The sequence below is a fragment of the Phoenix dactylifera genome, chromosome 4, assembly GCF_051530095.1.
Source record: "Phoenix dactylifera cultivar Ajwa chromosome 4, Ajwa_hap1_PhDact_Kaust_v1.1, whole genome shotgun sequence".
Classification (NCBI taxonomy): domain Eukaryota; kingdom Viridiplantae; phylum Streptophyta; class Magnoliopsida; order Arecales; family Arecaceae; genus Phoenix; species Phoenix dactylifera.
This window is the reverse complement of record NC_143193.1, coordinates 44,472,157-44,493,375: the sequence shown is the minus strand read 5'-3', so window position 1 is coordinate 44,493,375 and position 21,219 is coordinate 44,472,157. Positions and strand designations below refer to the sequence as shown.

Genomic DNA, 21,219 nt, shown 5'->3' with positions numbered 1-21,219 from the left:
TATATATATATATATATAGATACATACATACATACATGCTGTATAAGTATCAAGCCAGTGTGGATTGGACTATCAGGATCATAAGCTCAAATCGGGCCAAAAGTTTGTGACCTGAGCTCAATTCACCCCATAAATTATTGCCTTATAGTGCGTGCTAGGTTGCATGACCATGGGCTAGCCCAAGCCAATGTGCATCCCTATTCCAAATTGCATCTGAGTGTCCATGCCCCTCAAATCTAATTCCTTGAGATAAGCTTAGTGTGATAAAGAAGAGATATCTAAAATTTATGATTAATTACCTAACAAGATTTTTGGAGAGTAAGAAGAGTAATAAAGTATTGGTAAGAGTGTTTATCTTGGTCCTATCTTGTATTGTGTTATTATTTTTCTCTTGTATCTACTGATCATATTTGTTTGTTCTGGAAATGTGATGATATTCTATACTGCTTGTCACAACCCAAGATTTCACCCGAAAAGACTAGCCAAAAGTTATTTTTTTGATTTCTTAGTCTTATATAAGTACCTAAGATCTCATCGACGAATGACCGATGTGGGACTAAACACGTGCCCAGATATGTCCACACACTTCCAATTTTGTTGTTTAACCTTCTTTTATTGTATATATCTTCTATTATTTATCATCATATTGGTTCAAATATTTTTTTTCTTTTTTATTCTATTCATTCTTTTTTGTTTCTATATTGTTCCTCTCAATTTTTATTTTTCTTGGTATATAATCCTCTCAAATTATATTAATAATTTTATTTACCCTTTTCATTTATATTTAATTTCTGTAGAGTTATAACTGAAAATGAGAGTTAAATAGAATTTTGATTCAACAATTGCACAAGTTAAATTGGTTTTGAGCATATTAATATGTACTTCATTTGTTGCTTTCTTCTCAATCTCGGACTCGAAAATTATAGTTAAAACATATCATTTCAAAAGGTTATAATTGACAATAGTAAACTTCAGATCCACTGATACTCAACCAATTCATTGCTTATTTGCCCTCCCAAAGCAAAGTCTGTACCGGGAGTCAAGGACTGCCGAGATTGGGGTAAAGATAAAAAGTGGAGTCCTCCCTCATCAAAATTGTCGGTATCATACTAGCTTTTTGCATCCATCTGCATGTCTCGTTAACCATTGTTTCGAGAAGTGGAGAAACTCCGGCAAAAGAAGAGAGAGGTGGTATGAAGTCTATAATCAGGGAACTCTCCATAATGGTTTTAGAATTTAAAATTAGTATATAAGCCATGTAATAAGGGATGTGATTTTTTCTATTTTTTAACTATTCTTGAAATGTAATATAGCAATTTAATGAATCATAATTTATAAAAAATATTAATAACCAAATTTCTATAGTATATTAAGTAATAAATTTTAATAATGGATGAGTAGAAAATCTAATTATTAAACCAATACCATTAATATCGACATCCATATGGCGAAGAGAGAACACTGCATAAATTAAGTCTCCATGGAGAAACTCTCATCATTGATACTAGTGTTGTTAATACTAGCCCTGCACTATGCATAGAATATAATTTGACTCTTTTTTTTAACTATTTTTAAAATATAATATAATAGTGCAATAAATTATAATATATAGAATAATTTAATTGACAAATTTTTGATATATATTAAGAAAAGAACTTTAATAATAGTCAAACAGCAATTCCTATCATTAATACCATAATCAATAATATTGACCATACAATGCACAAGATATGATTTTTTTCCCTCCTTTTTCAATTGCCAACATAATAAATTACAATAAATAGAAGGCTTTAATAGTTAAAGCTTTTATTGCATGTTAGTAATAAGTTTTAATGATGGCCAAGCACATTAATACCGATATCTAATGAAAAATCCTGTAGAAATTGAACTTTCATTTTTAAATGACATGATAGATTATAAAATTCAAAACTATGGAGCCGAACTCTAGGTTGAAGCCGGAGAGTTTGCTTAATAATAATAGAGATATACCAATCTTGTATATGAGATTGTGTTGAACGTATGTAACATATATATGGTTGTGTAGATTTGCTCTACGGCTGCATTCTAATAATCAAGGATGATGGGTCGGATCATCTGGGAACTTGACACTACCTCACCCTAAACTGAATCAACTCAAAGATTTGTTAACTGAAACCTTATTCAAATTCATACATTTTGACAACCTAACCTTTGTAATCTTGTCAATGAAACTTCCACATTGAACATGACCCATGAGAAGAGCCGCGGCTTGCAGTGGCCCGCAATGTCCCACCAAATATGTACTATTTTAATAATTCTACGCCACAGCATCTGATTCCATTAAATCTATGGATTTTTTTTTCTTTTTGTTACGTTGGCAAGCCTGAGTATCGCCACCCAATCAAAAAAAAAAAAAAAAAAAACCTACTTAAAAATGAAGGAACATTCAACTCCGGTGTCCAAATAATCTCTTCGATGTGCTGAGCGGCATAGATAGCCTCTCAGTCAGCCACTATGTTCGTCTTTCGGTACACATGGACGGTTTGAAAGAAATCACACTCGCTCATCAACTGTTAGATATCGCCGAATAGCGGGTACATTGCTCCCTCCGCCCTCCGTGTAGAATCCACTCGACCACCACCGTCGAGTCTCCCTTCAAAATGATGTGTCTGGCCTCTAGCACCCGTCTTGCATAGACAGCGCCCTGCCATGCAGCCTGGAGCTCCACTCCTAATATATGAATTATTTATCAAGTAGTATTATTATCATAAAGCATATGACGCACATAAAGCATATGACGCAGTTCAAGCACGACTTTTAGAGCACAACGAAGTATTCATTTGCTGCCACTGGCCGGACATCCGCATCGAGAATGTATCGTTCCCACACGCCACCAGCTCACTCTGTTCTCGTGCAAGGTTTAAAATAACAAGCCGTTATGACGGTCTCACCTCTCACGCTCCTCCAACGAACTCAGAGTAAAATCCACTTCTTTTGGCCATTTCATGTTTATCAAGTAAGATAACATTCTTAAAAAAATATTGGTGTCTTATTTTCCAAATAGGGAACTCAGCAAATAAATTTATTGTTTTTACTTTCCATTTCTATCATCTGCCATTTTCTAATGGATGAGTTACTAGCACCTCTTCCATTTTTCAAACTGATCATAATAGTACTTTAAACGGCAGTCATCACTGGGGGAGCGGCAGTAATTAATTAATTATTTTTTTTACTAAAACGGATGATTTATATAATTTTTAGTATGATACAATTAAAAAAAATCAAAAAGATAACACATTCCAGAGCGCTCTAGGCAGCCTCCTTTCCGACCTATAAGGCGCCTCCAAAGTGATTGGCTACGTATGATACCACTTAGTCTGTGGCTTTGTTAGCTTATCTATAAACATACTTGGCCTGGAACACCATGCCACCACTAATCATGATCTGAATATCTCGAAACAAGAGGTGACATCTACACATACCGCCAGTGCCTTCATAGATTCAGCCAATAACCATGGCTGAGTCATCCTCAAGTATAACTACTTTAGCCCGCAAGATACATTGAGTATGACCCAACTCCGCCTAGTTTATCGCATTTAATTTGTTTCATTTTTTTAAAAAATTGAATTATATTATACATAGTCTGATTCAAAAGTAAATTTTTGATATATTTAGAGAATGCTTTATAAAAAAATTGAGCTGAAAAATTTCGTAAGATCCATGAATTGAGCTGTCTATTTAAGCATGACCGTATATCAATCAAACTTCATCTAGCATTGAATGGGCTCCATCAATCTTACTTTTTTTTTTTTACTCTGAGTTTAGATAGATTCTTGGAAAAAGCAATTAGATGGATCACCATGCTTAATTTCTATAAAATTTTTAATATAATTTTATAAAAACATCTAAACAGATTTTGTATTAAAAAAATTCTTGCCAGCCCTTATTCTATACTCGATCCGATCCGATTGCCAGCCCTGCATTTCCGTTATACCAACAGGAAGATTCTTGCCTTCTTCTCCCAATCCGCCTCCCAGGCTTTCACTCACTTCTACTTTTTTTTTTTATCGACGTGGCAAGATAATATTGGATCAACTTACTGGGCTAGATGAGTCGGACCTTTCGTTAGGCGCCACATCAAGCACAACATCAAACTCGAGAGTGGCCTGCCTATATCCCAACGGTAACAAAGTTCACCTCCATGCCATATGGCACGGTTTGATTGGTCCCACTAACGAAACCGTGCGTGACAGGCGATCTTGTAGCCTCTTATTTCCTTCCATGATGCAAAAGCCAGCTGGCCAACTTCTATTACGCACGGGAGACCGCCCCCGGTAATTAATTTAAATTAAGTTGAACAGCAATTATAGCATCGGCCGAGTGGGTCGGGGCGTATCCTTCGTGAGAAAGAAAGACTCATCTTCCTTAGCGAGAATCCACCGTAGGATCATACAGCGCACAGATCTCAAATCTATCAGTGGATGACGCAACGGTGGATTCGCGCGAAGGAAGGCGAATCCTTCTTAGGCGTTAAAGATACAACCCCGATCGCAACAGAGTAACTCCGAGAAGCTGTCACCACAAGCCAACAAAAGGGCCATGTCCCCATCCTCCCCCTTCCCCACCTCCCCCTTCCCCACGCTTTCTTCTTTATCTCCCATCACTCCATCTCACTGAACTACCCCCACCTGCCCCCCTCCCCAGATCTCCGACCTCCCATCTCTCTTCTTCTCAACCCGAAAACCCCCGCGGAAAAAGAAGGGAAGGAAGAAAGAGGGGTGCCAATGCCTAGCGTTGGCGTGAAGCTTTACAGTGTCTTCTTTAAACTACTCCTCCGCCACCGCCTCCAGTCCCGGATCCAGAACCCTTCTTTCGATCCCTTCGGCGTCACTTCCCGGCCCGAGGAGTCCACCGCCCCTGTCAACCCCTCCTTCGCCGACGACAAGGTCGCCACCAAAGACATCCACATCGACCCCCTCACCTCCCTCTCCGTCCGCATCTTCCTCCCCGATCCCTCCCCCTCTCCTCCCATCCGCCGCAACAGCCTCCCCTCCCCCTGCCCCTCGCCCTCGCCCTCGCCCTCGCCCTCGCCCGCGGCAGCCGCCCCCCACCCCCCTCCCCGCCGCAACAGCTATGACGGCGGCGCCCCCTACGGCGGCTACCTCCCCTCCGTTGGCCCATCCGCCCGCCGCCCTGCGGCCGCGCGGCGGCTGCCGGTCGTGATCCAGTTCCATGGCGGCGCGTTCGTCGCCGGAAGCAATGCCTCCGCTGCCAATGACTTCTTCTGCCGGCGGATCGCCAGGCATTGCGAGGCGATTGTGATTGCCGTAGGGTACAGGCTGGCGCCCGAGAGCCGGTACCCGGCCGCGTTTGAGGATGGGCTGAAGGTGCTTAACTGGCTGGGGAAGCAGGCGAATCTGGCGGAGTGTAGTAAGTCGATGGGGAGTGCGAAGTCTGGTGGTGGGGCTGCGGCGGAAGTCAGGCGGTCGGATGTGCAGCGGCATATTGTGGATACTTTTGGGGCGTCCATGGTGGAGCCGTGGCTGGCGGCTCATGCTGATCCCTCCAGGTTCCTTTCTCCTTCTTCTTCCTCTTGTTCTTCTACTACTACTAGCAGTTCCTTCTGCTCGTTTCTTTCATTTGACTTATTGGTGTCGATGAGTTGGATCTATTGATGATGTCGTGAAATTGTTGTCGTTCTTGGCCATTTTTGCGAGATCTTGATATATATATTTTTGATAGTGAAGATGACATTGCTTTAAGGAATTAGTTCGAGCGAACCGAATTTGGTAAAAAATTGAAAGTGGCAATAGCAGCATCGGGTATCACACGGTTTCAATGTTCGACTGTAGAAGGGCATTTGATAGTACCTGCTGGAGTTGAAATTTTTCAGTCTGGACCTTACAACCGGGATTCATATTCATATGCAAGATTGAACTTGCTTAGTTCTAATGGAAATTTTTATTTGATCCATGTGTAGCTTTTGGAAAATGTGGAAAAGTAACTTTTCATGGTACTTCTAGTGATCTCGAATAATTATGTTCTACATGTTTTAGGTTAAGAATCAAAATATATACTGGCTGCTACAAGCTGATTTATCTATAGGTGGTTATCCAGTAGCTCTCCAGAATTCTGTAGTTTAAGACAACGATTAGTAGAACAGCTGAATGTTGAGAATTCTTGTTAGAACTAGTGGATCTTTGTTGCAGTATTATCAAGAGCAGAGATATGCTTATGAATATCAGGAATAGTGGGTGCTTTCATATTCATTTTTATGGAGGAGAATTCCATTGCTTGTGTTGAAACTGTAATGCTTGTTAATTACATTGTCAGTCTTAAAATCTATATGCTTTTCGTTGTCTTTTCTTGATGATTCTGGAAATGAGCTATGAAATACTATACCATGGATGGTAGCTGGAGCTTGAGGAGTCATCTTGGACATTATAAGTTATTCTTGTTGGGTAATAATAAAGTACTAAGAATATTGAATATGTACTAAAATAAGCTGAAGAAGGATCATACAGTACCATGGTAGGTTAAAGTTTCAATTAAATATTTTATTGCAATCTTTATTATGGTTGAGATGTACTAGCTTTCAAGGTTGCGTAAAGTAAAACAGTGTCAAATCTTTTAAATGATAAGTAGGAAAATCTGCTTATAAATCAAGTAATGCATCAGGATAAATTCATTCCAATTGGTGTGGAAGGCTCCTTTGGAAGTCTAACATTGCTCCTTCATATTAGGCATGTTGTGGTCATAAGGATTAATAAGGCCTCGTATAGTGCATATTCTCACTTTGATATATTTAGATGTTGTTAATTAAAAGGACTGCAGGCTCTGTTTTTGTTTACTGTATGGAACTGGGGCTGGTTTCTCCATTTCACTTCCATAAAAGCACAAAATTTTGATTGTAAAAAAGAAGGGAGTTTCAAGACAGTGATTACTAAAGTTTTCAATGAGTTTGATGGAATTGCTTCAGAGGCTATAGGTTTCTGGTTTGACTATTATTGCATCTTCTTTTTGTTTATATGATGGCTTACTAGTTGGGTCTTCCATTGCAAAAAAGCTAATACTCTTAGAATTATTTAAATGATGAAATAAATGAAAGGGATGGTTTTACAGATTGTGAGTCTGTGGCAGAATTTTAATTTTGATCCATAAGTTGAAAAGAAGCCAAGTATTATTTCGATGTTGAAAAAATCATATTTTTCAAATTTACGTTTTAAGTGCTCTTTTTGGTGAGTTTATTTCCTTTGATGCAAAATACAACTTAATTTTGACTGAATTATTACTCCATGGGTTGGTTTTGAATAAATGATGTAACCAAATTTGTTTAATCAAAATTAGTAATTATTATGAACTTTTTGAGCATGTGTGCAAGTTCAAGAATGAATTTAGTAAAAGTATTCTTTGTAAGTTATTTTTTTAATTCTGGAAGTTATATTGCTTTTATTAGCTGATTGGTTTAACAATTCTCTTAAACCATTTTGCATATGAGCATTGTATTTCATTGTTTCGTATCATGGTTTAATTCAATTTATTTATTGATGTATTGATCATTTAAATTATCAGCAGTAAGGCTTACAATATTGTATGATTCATTGTGATGGGCAATGGAAAAGACCTGGATGACAAAGATAAGCATTAGAAAGATTAAATGCTTAGGATGACATAAAGAGATCAGTTAAGCATAAAATTATGAAAGAGTGCATTCTGCCTGGTAAGATGAGGAACTTTCTAGTAGGTGAAGTGCTAAAAATATAAGGGAAGACCTCCAGAGATCTAGATGGAGTTTGGAAGGATCTAAAATACAAGTAGATGGAGATATTTTCTTTGTTAGGATTGAGTCAAATAATATCTTCAGTTTACCTAATCTAGATGACCTTTTTCTTGTTAATTTTGTAATGTTAATCAGTTCCTTGAAAGATGCATTGGTATATTATACATTGCCCGAAAACTATGCTTACTCAGTGTACATTGCATTTACGATGTATTCCCCATTTAATTCTGTTTGCTGGCCAAACAAGATTTCCCTATCTTTGCATTTCTAATCATCAAAATGGTTTGGCTTGTGTCGTATTTATTTAGTTTACATTCCCATTAGTTGGAGTTTGTTTACCTACACGACAAATTGCTGGAATTATGCATGCATTTATCATTAAATTTTCTTTGGTTCCTTTTTGCCCCAAAGATGTTAGGTAATGACAATACATAGATGCACTGCCAATTGAAAAATCTACTTGTTCTTTCCAAATAGTTTCACCATTTCCTCCATAGGTCTACCATTTCCTTGAAAGAATCGAAAACACTTTTTCATATTTTGTCTGCTTTTTAAGTTTAACAGCTGGTGCGACCCATGGCAAGACAGTAACACTTGAAAGATAAATGTTTTGTTTATTAAGATTCATTTTAATTTCTCCAAAGTGAATGTAGCCATCGCTAATATATCCCGCTTTTCTGAGTTCCTAATGAATCATGATTAGTGAGTGTTCATGCACAAGCCAAGTGTTTAAGTAGTGTTGCTCTACATCGAACTGACCCTTTTGAGATCTTGTGGTAATTTTTTTCAGTAAAATGCTTCCAACTTGTTGGAGTTGATGTTTTGACATAATTTAAATATATAAGGCAAAAGTGTTGCCCAAGATGACAACCCAATAGGAGGGTGAATTGGATTTTTTAATTTTTTTATAAACTTAAATAATTTTTAATTAAAACTAATCTGAAATTGAAGTATGCACAGCGAAATGAATGACAAATAAATGCAGAAGATAAGAATAAGTACAAACAAATTAAACACCAAGATTTTATAGTAGTTCGGAGCCAAACTCAGCTCCTACATCCACTTCCCAAGGCTTCTCTCATGAAAATTTTACTATAATCTATATACAAGATTACAACTCATTTGTTTTCTAGGCTCACAACCAAACCCAGTTGATTTTTTTTTAGTAATCAAACCAAAATCAAGCTATTTTGCTGGTACGGCTAAACCAACTCCGAGTTTCAACCCTTAGAAACTCTTTGCTGATTTTCAAGCTCAGCAAAACTTAGTCAATTTTTCAAGACAATCGACCGCAAAGTAGTTGTTTCACGGGTACAACCAAATCTTATAAGCCAGCTGATTTTTTACGGTGTTAGCTATACCAAAAATTCCATACAAGATTTCTTAATCTCGTGTAGAAAAGAAAGATAGAAAATACATACAATATAACCTCTACAAAGGTTGGATTGATGCCGTTGAAGCTCAAGTTTGATTGCTCTGAAAGTTGAGATCTTGGTGAGTAGAGTTTAGCACTTCCCCCTTTTTTCTCTTGCTTGCTCTTGATGTTGTGATGGAATTTGAAAATTTTAAGCTGAAGCTTTCTGTCAATATTTGGAAGCTCTCTTTAAAGTGGGTAGAGGAGTTAAATGATCACTTCTCAGATTGATCCTTAAGTTGAAGCTCAAGAAGTGGTGATAGACTTGCATTTCTTTCTTTTTACCTTATCCACTCATTTTTTTTGATCTTCGTCTTCTTATTTTTTATTGACTGTTCCTATACATTTATACCTTCAAAAATCAGTTGGAAGATATTTCGAGCCGTTATAGATGCTAAACTAGTCGTTGGAAGTGAATATGGCCGTTCTGGTTTCGTAGAAAAACTAGATGTTACTGTTATCAGGTGCAGACGGATCGATTCGTAATCTTCAGGAGTTGACTCGTGAAAAGATTGTTTTAATTGCCTTTTATTTTCTATCTGTGGCCATTCAGGTGTCGACTCGTGATCTTTAGGGGTCAACTCATCCACTACAGAAACTTCCAAAACTCTTCAAAAATTTCTCCATGCTTCTCTAATCTCTCAAACTCACTGAGCTTCCTATATAACAAATTAACTGCTCCAAAAATATAAAATCATTAGCATCATACTCAATTGTTTTGTCCTCATAAAAATCAATACATTGGGTCAACAAAAAGCCTAAGCTTGTCTAGACTTTTGCATGTAGGCCATAAGGCTTTGCTCTATAAAATATAAATGTATGTCTTGTCTTAGAAATTACACCCTATTTTGCTCTATTCTCTTAGTACATAATATAAATCTATCGAAGTTTGTTTTCCAACAACAACAGAAAAGCCTTGTAGTCAAAAAGCAAGCCAGTGATCAACATGATACAATGCAGAGTGCCAGTGAAATATCAAAATAATGGGCTGAAGACAATTCAATTTGCAGAATTTTACTTTATAGCAATTTGAGAATTTAGTAGGAGGTAAAGACCCCCATGATGTAACCATTTTAGCTATCAAATCACCTGCGTTTATTTATTTAAGTTTAGATGTAACTCCTAGGTTGTCATTCCATAAAACTAAAGTACCATGCAGAGTCAACCTAAGATATATGCCAAGAATACAAAATTAGTGTGGCAAGGGGTGGGAAACTTGCAAATAATGATAGAAACAAGCATCCTTGTTCAAAGGCAAAATAATGTGCATGATGCATGCAAAGTGCAAATATAATATTATATGAATAGGTTAAGGCAATACACTTTGTAAAATTTTACTCCATAGCAGCTCCAAGAAGGTAGTGGGAGGAGGCAAGGACCAGCCCCTACCATGTAGCCTCTTGATGATTTGTCTCCATGTAGAAGTGATGGAGGTTCTTGAGATAAATGTCTCTAAGGTTGTACCTGTATGGAAATATAATTAGATGGATTTTAGTGATTTGCTATTGGGTTGCCTTGAGATAATTCGAGTAAGGGTTTAAAACTACATTTTAAGTACCTAGCATATAGGGTGATACAAAGCATGCCACAACAACCTGGTATGGTTAGTATCAGTACAAGGGCTCAGTATGCTCCTGTATCAAGACATGTTACGGGTGATGTGCCTGCTCCAATGGTGTAACATGTGTTGGCACAGTGGCATACTGTATTGGCAAGATATCTGTACAGGCCAGGAAGTGAAACTTAAAATATTGGTTTAGAGCCTGCTTGAAATCAGATCTGCCCTGACTAAAGAGGAAATGAATCTGAATGAAAGAGAGGAGAAAAGGAAGAGAACGGAGAAGAAGAGAGAGAGAGAGAGATTAGAGATTGACTGATCTTAACCTCAACTTTTCCTCTTTTCTTCAAATTAGACAACTGGCTTCTGTAGTCTTATTTCTTCCTCCTAAAATAATGCAGTCAGCTGCTGCTTATGGATTGGAGTTCTGCTTAGATCTCATCATAAAATGGAGTTGAGGAAATAAAATATATAAAATGCTTTCCTTTAAATTCTCTAAAAACTATTAAGACAATGACATTATATGTTCAGCATCGACTACCTGAAAATTCTCATGCAAAAAATTGCTAGAAACTCATTATGTTTCCTTAAGCATTGGTTTGCTCTATATACTAGCTAGGAAATAGAAATCATCCTCTTATATGATCTTTTAGGCTTTGTGTTAAGCCCAGACATTTCTAAGCCAGTCTCAAAGAGAGCTACTAGATGCAAAGATTGAATTGATAGAAAAGGTTCTTCTAGTCCTGTAAGATTTGGTTATTGTCTAAAGGCTTCTAGAAAAGGTTTGGTCAGCAAGGTTTTTGATTAATAAAAAGTGCTGGACTGAAACCTTTTTGTTTTACATATCCTCTGTGAGATAAAAAGAGGAGATGACCTTTCATTATAAAAGGCAAATTCTGTTTCCATGTGTGTGCAAGTGAAGGGTACCTACATGTGCTGTGTGCCACATGATTCAATAATTTTGCGATTCGTAAGTTGGGTGGGACAACAAAACTTTGGGATTGGTATGGTACACTGTGCATATAGGTGCCATTGACTTATATCCACTTTTGTTTCAGACATTTAAATTTTGAAACTTGTGTTTTGTTTTGATATGAAAGTTTTAATGATGCAATTCCTTGGTAGCGCTCCATTATTGGTTGTTATTAGCTTGATGTTGGCAAAAATACCCTAGATTACTTATAATACTATGTTGATTCCATGGTTTAAAGATAACCACCAAGATGAAACCTCATCTTACTTATATAGATGTAGGCACCAATAAGTTCCCTACACCAAGAACCAAATTTTCTTTGTACTGCCAAGTTAAGCCTTTTGCCTCTAATATTCTTTTGGCTTTTAACTAGGTCCATTGGGGGTTTCCAATTTATTTTGTGTCACCATTTTAGTGATCACATCACCTGCCCTTATTTATTTATTTTTGCTGTTACTTCTAGGTTATCATTGTATAAACTTCTTTAGTAAGCACGCATTATTGGGTAAGCATCATTTTCTTGATGTGCTTACTAAAGCATAATGCAAAGAAAATACAAAGTATGTGCCAGAAATATGAAATAAAAGTGGCAGGGTATCTTAAATTTATAAGGGTGATAGAGCACCCAATGGAATGTAAATCCCAACAGATCACCAAGGCTAAGGTCACCCCTAACCTACGGATTCAAGTTCTAGACCATATTGGCAGTACATGAACAGTCCATTGAAATAACAAAATACTTAGGATGCCCCTTGGTGTCTGATTCTGGGAAAACTGGGCTTAATCGAGGGCTACCACTGGGCATTGACTAGTAACAAGCGGAAACTACTAGGCTTGTTGGAACCACTTCGATATGGTACCTAGATTGACCATATTGAGTCAAAAAGGATGGAACACCCTGTTATTTTTTCCTATCAATATCAATCCATAATGATTTGTATTTGACTGGCACTTGACCAATATGAGCCTAGGTATTAGGATTTTACACCTTGCCCCCAACCCTCCTCCCCTCCCCCCCACAAAAACATAATGCTTTCTATTTATGTATCAAACTTAAGTTTGACCATTTTTGTTCTATTACAAGAAATAAGAGCATTCATTCAACATCCAAAACAATTCTTTATGAGCTCAAAAACTTTCAATAAATATAAACGAAAGCAAAAATAGGGACTTATGGCTGGTTAAAGCTCAAAAAGGAGACGCAAAAAACTCACTAAGATCTAATGGTCTTGAGATCTTTGAACAATATGAATTGTTGAGTATGATTTGATGCTTTGATGCATGATGATCTTGTGTTTTATATACTGACCTAATAGACCCTTTTGGTCGATGGGCCAATTAAGATCATTTGTAAAACACTTGCATTGCTCCTTATCCCATTATGTCAGCCCCATTCTTTAAACCTCTCTGTCATGCAAATTGCATTGATTTTCTAACTCTGCTTTGGCCTTGTTGACCACTTCAACTTCTTACATGTAGGATTTGGGCGATACAAAAGATCCACAATATTGTTGTACTCACAACTCATGTTTTCTTTCTAGTTTGAAATCTAATTCCTTTTTTGAGTATGCAGATTTCCTTATTAATTTGATTGAGCCATGAGAAAGTTGCTTCTATTAATATTTTTGAACCCATTGACGCTACTTGAATGATGTGTAGTCTATGTCATGGTTCTCTAGTCTGGAGACAGGTCAACCTTGAGTTGGCCGCAGGATACGAGAAGTCATGGGATCACAGACCTAGTTGTATCTGCCAGCAAACTTCATTGTCCACCTTCCTCCAAATGTCATAGCATGATCTCTTTTCATGACTCGGAGTTAGCCTCCTTCAATCCATTGTGCTAGCCTGGTGGCTAGGTTTTGGTTGGGATCAAATCTTCATCTCATAATACCTCTACTCCTTTCTCTGTCTCTAAACTCTTTAACTAAAAGCCTACCTTTTTACCTTTCTCAAGCATGGAAGCACTTTTTCGTGGACACCTACGGCCTGAGACTTCCCTACTGTTCTTCAGCCCTTTGGTGACTATGAATTTTCTACCATGGTGGTGGCAGTGACAAGATCTCAAAGAAAGATGAATTTGGGTGCTCGGCATCACCCATGGGAATAGCGATGGAGATTGCAAAAGAAGGGTGATAGAGACTCATGAAGGGATAGTGACGAAGACGTAGGTTTGATGGAGAGAGAAGCAACTTATGGGAGCTAAGCAAACAGAATTAGAAACCAAGATTTCATTTGTTTCTTTCTTTCCTTTTAGTATATTTTTGTTCCTCGACCTGCACGAGTTGCTACTATCGATTCTATCGACTCCGTTGATTTAACAGTTGAACCATCAAGGTCAGATAGCTTGGCTGCATTTTTCTTAGCTTTAGATTTGAAATCGACGACTTGCTAGGCCTAGCAGACAATGGCTTGACTAAGTCTACCCGAGAAGGTTGACTAGGTCTCCAAACACCAGTTTCCATAATTCCTAGCTGTGTTTCTTTAAATATTGTATAGGACTAGATATCTGATCTCGCCCCAACCACTCTTTCTTCAGCCTTCTTCAGCCAAACTCAAGCCAAACATTTTGAGGATGGATTTAACTCCTCTGTGTTTAGCATAATCAAAAACTTATTTTAAATCATCTTTTTGGCTAGCTATGACAAATTTTAATAACTTCATCCTTTAAACATTTTTTAACAATTAAATATGTATATGTCAAAACTGATAATGGAATTAAGAGGTCCTTATTGGTAAATTATTGTCATCAATGAATCTTAAAGTTTCTTTTAGCTCACTGCATAATCAACACGGAACTTACCTTTTAGTCTTTTGACCTAATCACTTTTGAGATCTTTATACTCCAAATATTAAAGCTATTGATGGCTCATACCACAATAGGTTCCCGATTTAGTCAAATCGAAGTATTAAAAATCAATGAAAGAGCTTAACTCTATTACTCTGAGGTCAGGTTTGCTTGAAAGAGTTTGTCCAGAATTAATAGGTTAAACTATTCCTGACCCCTTTTAGCCTAGGAGCAAACTACTTCACCCTATATGGTTGAATGTTTTACAACATGTTAAAAGGAAAAGGTAGCACCATGTGTTGTTTAAAATACTTACCCCTAACCTTGAATAAATTGGGCGGTTAAACATGTTTGTCAAGAATGGCTGGGAGTAAGCAGGTCAAAGGGGGTGCTAATCCATCATAACCCTCAAACAAAAGGGAGCTGAAAAATTAGATTTAATGTCAATTTCAATTAACTCCATTTCCCTAAATAGGACTCACCTATAGTCCTAACTAGATAATAAGCCAAAATTAAATGTATTCCATCCTTGAATGTTTATACATATTAGAACTCAATATTAAAGGTTATGATATGTATCTTATATCTCCCACATCCTTTTGCCATGTGCAAAATGTACGTTTCATATCCTCTTTGTATAGCTCAAAAATCTGCATTCAGAAAACTCTCTTCTTCCCATTCATCTAATTGTATTTAATCGCCATCATGAGGCCTATCCTTTTATCCAAAACATATTTCCCCATGCCTCTACCTTTACGAAAGCTTTGTATGATATAGGACCAGTGACCATGATTGGCATCATGTTCTTCAATTAAGTGGTGATAGGCTAAGTGCTATCTGCTGAGGCCACCTAAGATTAAAGTTGACATCATACAAAGCTTTCATAAAGGTAGGGAGGAGATGAAAATGGAGATGGATGATTAGGGAGTCTTCATGAGATAGGGAGATAGGGTTGGAGGTTTAATCTAAATGAATTAGGATATAATAATTTAAATTTTATATCTAAAATCCATAAATAATAATAATGCAAATTAATACATGGTTTTAGGACGGGCCAGGCCAATAGACTTTCTAGTCTGTGGCTGGCCTGAAATGTAATTGGGTCACAAATGTGAGGCCTGACTTGGGTTGATGGGCCAAAAACTTTTGGACATGCCCACCTAATATCTAGCTAGACAGTCAAGCATGATTTGCTAAGGTCTACCTACGATGCTGAAATTTTTGAACTGAGTGGGGTTACATGCTTGGTCTTGATTATTTGATTCATACATGACTATTTGATGGTATCACAAAGGTTAAGGACATTACCTAAAATAGAGTCACCAAAATGGGCAGATAGCTTTAATGGACAAATGCGTTGGATCAGTCTGCTTCTCGAATGTGTTGAATCTCTTTAATGTCGCATTAAGTGTCTATGCTCAAATCATCAAAAATAGAATAGAACCAGAAAGAGCAATGGAGGCCTAAATAAGCCACTGAGTTTAGAACAAATAAATTGATGGGGTTGGTCCAGGGTAGAGCAAGGACAAGTGTAAGAAGTAGTAGAGCCAAGAAGGGATGGTAGTGGAGTTAAACAATCTGAGCACAACAACAGTCAGAAGGGATGGTATCCTGCTTGTGTGGCCTTAATGTTAAGGGCAATTGAAGCTGATAGGGATCAGGGTTGAGGAATGGAGCTCCAAAAAGTGGAAGCCAACTTTGACCACAGTTGTTGATACGATGTTGTTTGTACTGATGGTAAAACAATTCACTTCACTGTGTCGATGAATAAACTTCTCTAGAGGTATACAAGCCCATTATAGGAACGATAACATTGTATATACAGAATATTTTACATTGTCATCAGTTAGCTTTATATGGAAGGACATGTAGGTATAGATCACAATCTATATGGCTGCAAAAGTATAAAGATGCAGCAGATTTGAGCCTTAGAAGGTAAGAAGATAAAACATGTTATTGTTAGTAAGAGCATGTGGGATATAAATGTTATACATGGTAATATTTGATGCTCAAATGCTTTAATTTCTATATTTGATTTAGATGTAAACCAAAGATAGCTCTATTTAATCCATGTAAGTTGGTGACGGTATTGCAGATTTGACTGTCATGTCAGACACCTTTTTGTTTTTCGTTTCCCAATTCTAGGTGCAGTTTGAGGGGTGGGGGGGGGTGAGGGGAGGAGGGGAGAGGGAGGATATATACCTGTTTGTTAATATATATCATCGGTATGGATACATCACTGCTCTGAGAGCTGTTCATGCAGTTTCATATGCTTGTCTAGACCCTTGCCTATCCGGAATGCCTACATGGCACCAGAATGCAGCCGTGCCAAATAGCAGTTGCCTATGCCCAAAATAGCCTGGGAAGCTTAAACATGCAGCCTAGGCAGTACATCGGTTAGGTGGAAAATATGAGTCAAGAGTCATGTGGGTACCACATCTCTGCTTCCTGTCATCCACATTACCTTCCTGTCCTTCCCCACCACCCTCTCTTCCCTGTTTCCTTGGACTTTCCTCCTTGTCTTTCTCTGCCTTAACATCATCCTGTTACCCTCTGCTTTCACCTTCTCTTTTTCCTCCCTTCTTGTTCCTCTTCCTCCACTTCTGCCTAAGCACTCGCCTAGGTGATTGCCTACTGCTGACGTGCTATGCAGCACTCCAGCTTCTCATGCAGTGCAACTGTTTTCAACCCTTGATAAATGCACAATGAGTTGAAGCAAGGTAGGGTAAAGGAACTTGCAGACTAAATACTCATTTCTGCTTGTCTATACAAAGAGGAGGGTCATCAATGACCCGAGCAAGAAAATCTAGGAACTATGGTGGCACATGGTATGATCAAACTTTCAGTGATGTTTGTTTTGTTTGTTTTCATCTGTACATGCCAATAAAAATCTTTAGTTAGAGGTCTCCAAATCTTTGGGTAATTAAGAAATGATTGATCAATTGTATGGAAGTCAAAAACAAGAATAAACTGTCATGTGCCATATGAAGATTTTAACATGATATGAAATAAATTCCATAGGGATAATGCTGTCTTCTTTATGTAGGATGATTTATTATGATACAAGAATTAATGAATGTAGTATCATGATTTGAAAAATTAAATGTGATATCTTCACCTAGATGGTTAGTTTTTTTTCTAACACATAGTAAAATGTTCTCTACATTCTCCAAATCTGCATTATGGGCTCTGCCCCAAACCTTTTCTACCATCATTTTTTCTAAACATGTGCCAGTTATTGAGACAATGAAGAACAAACTCCCTTCTTCTAATTCATGGAGGTAAGAACGTACTCTTCTTTTAATTCATGGGGTTGTAGCTGCATATTAATTTGTTTATGAGACCATAAAGATGAAAGCCTGCTTTTAGAATGCACAGACTTCAACTGAAAACCCGCATGCGAACCAATTCTACATGCAACCAAGCCCTTGCATGTTGTAATGAAGTGTAAACAAAGTGACGTCGGATTTAGATAAAGCTTCCCCATGACTTTTTGGTGTTCTTTTATGTGCTGGAAATGTAAGAAGATTTTGCCTCATCTTGCAAGCTCAAGAATTAAGCAAAAGAGACTTGGTAAGGTTAATTTATATATAGGGGAATATCAAAACTGTAGCATGGGCTCATGGCACAAGTTCCAAGTTATGATAAGTGGTTATTGAGAAAAGTCTTATTCTGCTATTGTTGTAGGTTAAGAAATGTATACAAGTCTTGGAGAAAAAAAATTATTTAGCGGTTTTATCTGACTAAAAGGGCTTAAGAAATGTACTTCCTTCTGTCTCTGTCAATAGATGTTTTCAAGTGAGATAGACAAAAGAATAATAGAAAATATTAAAGATGGACTAGAAAATAAATCTAATCATGGAAGTACATATTATAATGTAATTGCAGCCAATGTTGTATTGGTGGTAGTAGAAGCAAAAATAAAAGTGGATATCTGAAAACAGGTACATGTGCTAGACTTGTCAGTGGATGAGCCTTTTTTCCAATTAAAACTCGTTTAAATGTCACCCATTTTCCTTATTCATTACTCATATTTTAATTATTAAATAGTCTAAGCTGGCCGAAGCTGATTTTACCTTTTATTTTTGCACTAGTCTCTTTTTTAAATAAAATCAAGCTTTGTTCCATTCTTGGATTTTCTTATTTTTTCCTCTGAAAACCTGCTGTACAAAATTGAAATCATCATATCTAACGGTGCTTCCCTTGGAGTCAAACAATATTGAGACATTTTAGCTTTGGTGCTATCACAGCATTAACTCATGCTTTGCTTGATGCTATGTCGAAGCAGGTGTGTTCTGCTTGGTGTTAGCTGTGGTGCAAACATTGCAGATTTTGTGGCCCGGAAGGCAGTTGAAGCTGGGAAGCTGTTAGATCCTGTAAAGGTGGTCGCACAGGTCCTAATGTACCCATTCTTCATTGGAAAGGTCCCAACCCACTCGGAATTAAAACTAGCCAACTCCTACTTCTATGACAAATCCATGTGCTTGCTTGCTTGGAAGCTGTTCTTACCAGAGGATGAATTCAGCCTAGACCATCCGGCTGCAAATCCCCTCATACCTGGAAGGGGGCCTCCGCTAAAATGCATGCCCCCAACCTTGACAGTGGTTGCAGAGCATGACTGGATGAAGGATCGAGCAATTGCATATTCTGAGGAGCTCCGTAAGGTCAATGTTGATGCTCCCCTCCTCGAGTACAAGGATGCAGTGCATGAGTTTGCCACACTCGATGTACTTCTCAAGACACCACAAGCGCAAGCGTGTGCTGAAGACATCGCAATCTGGGTCAAGAAGTATATATCCACTCGTGGCCATGAGTTCTCTTATTAGACATGGAGGGATAGTCTGCAGTTGTATGATTTATCAGCATTTGGAATCTGGAAGAAGAGCTGGTGCTTCTGCTACATTGCCGATCCCAATTTGACAGGGAAGGCATGGGTAAGGATGATGATAATGATGACAATGACAACGACGGCAACGACAATGATGATCTATATACAGGCATAGCAGCAATTCATCAATTAGCTGTAATCTAAAGTCTTTTTGGTGCTCATCCTAATCAGGTTGCTTGGGTGTATATCGTGTCGTTTATTCATAATGTCTAGTGGATGTTATACTTTTCAGAAAGAGTAGATTCAATTAAATCTGATTTAACTTTCATCTTTGGGGCCATGCCCCTTCCCCTTCCGCACACTGTAACATTTCCTCATCAGGTCGTAGCTCTCTTTGCCAATCATTAAGCAGTGCATAGTGTAGGGAATTTTGAGCTCAAATTGCTGATATCCCTGCATCAAATCCTATTGTGTCTAATCTAGCTCCCTGATTCAAGGAATTGTCGGCGGTGCACCGGGAAGCTATGTATTACTGCATGCTTAAATTCTGCTGGTCCGCGAATTGTAATAAAATAGAGGTGCTATGCTGCATCATTATATCCATGTTCTGTTTGGTGGGAGCTGAATGGTGCAACTCATGATGGATTGGGCCATTCACGGTGTCATCCACATTGGACAGGAGAAGAAGCGAAAATAGCGATATTGTGTGGCCGCAGACTTAGATAGGATCAAATTTATTAAGCTCATCTCAGAACTAGGATGAAAAAAGGGATAAACAGATGAATCCAATAACGAGAAATAAAAATCACTATAATAATAAGTGCAATAGATGAATCATAACCAGGTACAATAAAACAACACTACATGGGATAAACAACCTCAACTCCCATCATGAAATGAAACAATGAGCAAACAGAAGGCTGGTGAAGTAATGATATATCAACATAACCACCCCCTATGTGACCTCTCACTTCTTCCCACTAGTAGAAGAGGGAGACGAAGAATGCCAGCGAGAAGAACAAGGTCGAAGCAACGCAAGGAAGCTCGCGAACTGAGGAGTTTCCACCACCACCACCATCACCACCACTGCCGGGGGTTGGTGGCGGTGCAGGGCCATCGGCCGCCCTCACCAATGGACCCATGGAAGCCACCAACAGGAGGACAAGGAAGCCAACGGCCAGCGATGAAAATTTGATCCCAGCCATCTCCAAGCAAGTAGAAGAGAAGGCCTCGTTCGATATGAGAGGAAGGCGCTTCCCTTCCCTTTCCCTTTTAACATGCATGGGGAGTTCGAGCTCCAAAAGGTCAAACGACGCAGTCAAGGAGTTCAAGGCTCCTAACACACGCCAAATACGGCAAATAGGAAGTTGCCAAGGGAGCATACGTTTGCTTGCTTGGCTCCCTCGGATCAGTGTTTGAACCATTCGGCCAAAGAATATTATGCATCGGTTTTGGTTGGGAACGGAGTCAAGGGAAGGCCCACGTCAAGATGGTGGTAGTTGGGAGGGCAGAAATGGACAAGGATTCACCAAAACTGCAAGAAAATAAACAAAGAAAAGAAGACCTCAGGGTTTTTTTTCGGCCTTCTAAAATATAAAAAAACAAGCGCGGGCCCACAGAGTAGGTTTATGCTTCCTACCAAATCCCGGATTAAAAAAAGAGCGTGATATGAGACCATGCAGCTAAATAGGTAGCAGAAGTAGTCGGTCAATAAGAAAGTCGAGGAAGGCACTCAATTGGAAGCTGCACGGAAGGATCCTATCATCCAAAGTTCTTCGAGATTACGTCTGGTAGTTATAAATATTGACCGAGGGCTTAACCTTCAGGAGCTGCTTCCTAATAGCAGTTTGGACAACGGTATCAATGACATCGTCATACGCGTCACGGTAGCTATCACAGCAG

General features: G+C 38.2%; 1 protein-coding gene across 1 annotated transcript; it reads left to right on the top strand.

The window, feature by feature from the left end:
* Positions 1 to 4,605: 4,605 nt before the first annotated feature.
* LOC103719639 (putative carboxylesterase 11) lies at positions 4,606 to 19,645 on the top strand. Its single transcript, XM_008808976.6, has 2 exons — positions 4,606 to 5,548; positions 18,778 to 19,645. Exons 1-2 carry the CDS (start codon positions 4,764 to 4,766, stop codon positions 19,313 to 19,315), a joined length of 1,323 nt encoding a protein of 440 aa, XP_008807198.3. The 5' UTR covers positions 4,606 to 4,763; the 3' UTR covers positions 19,316 to 19,645.
* The last annotated feature ends 1,574 nt before the right edge of the window (positions 19,646 to 21,219 follow it).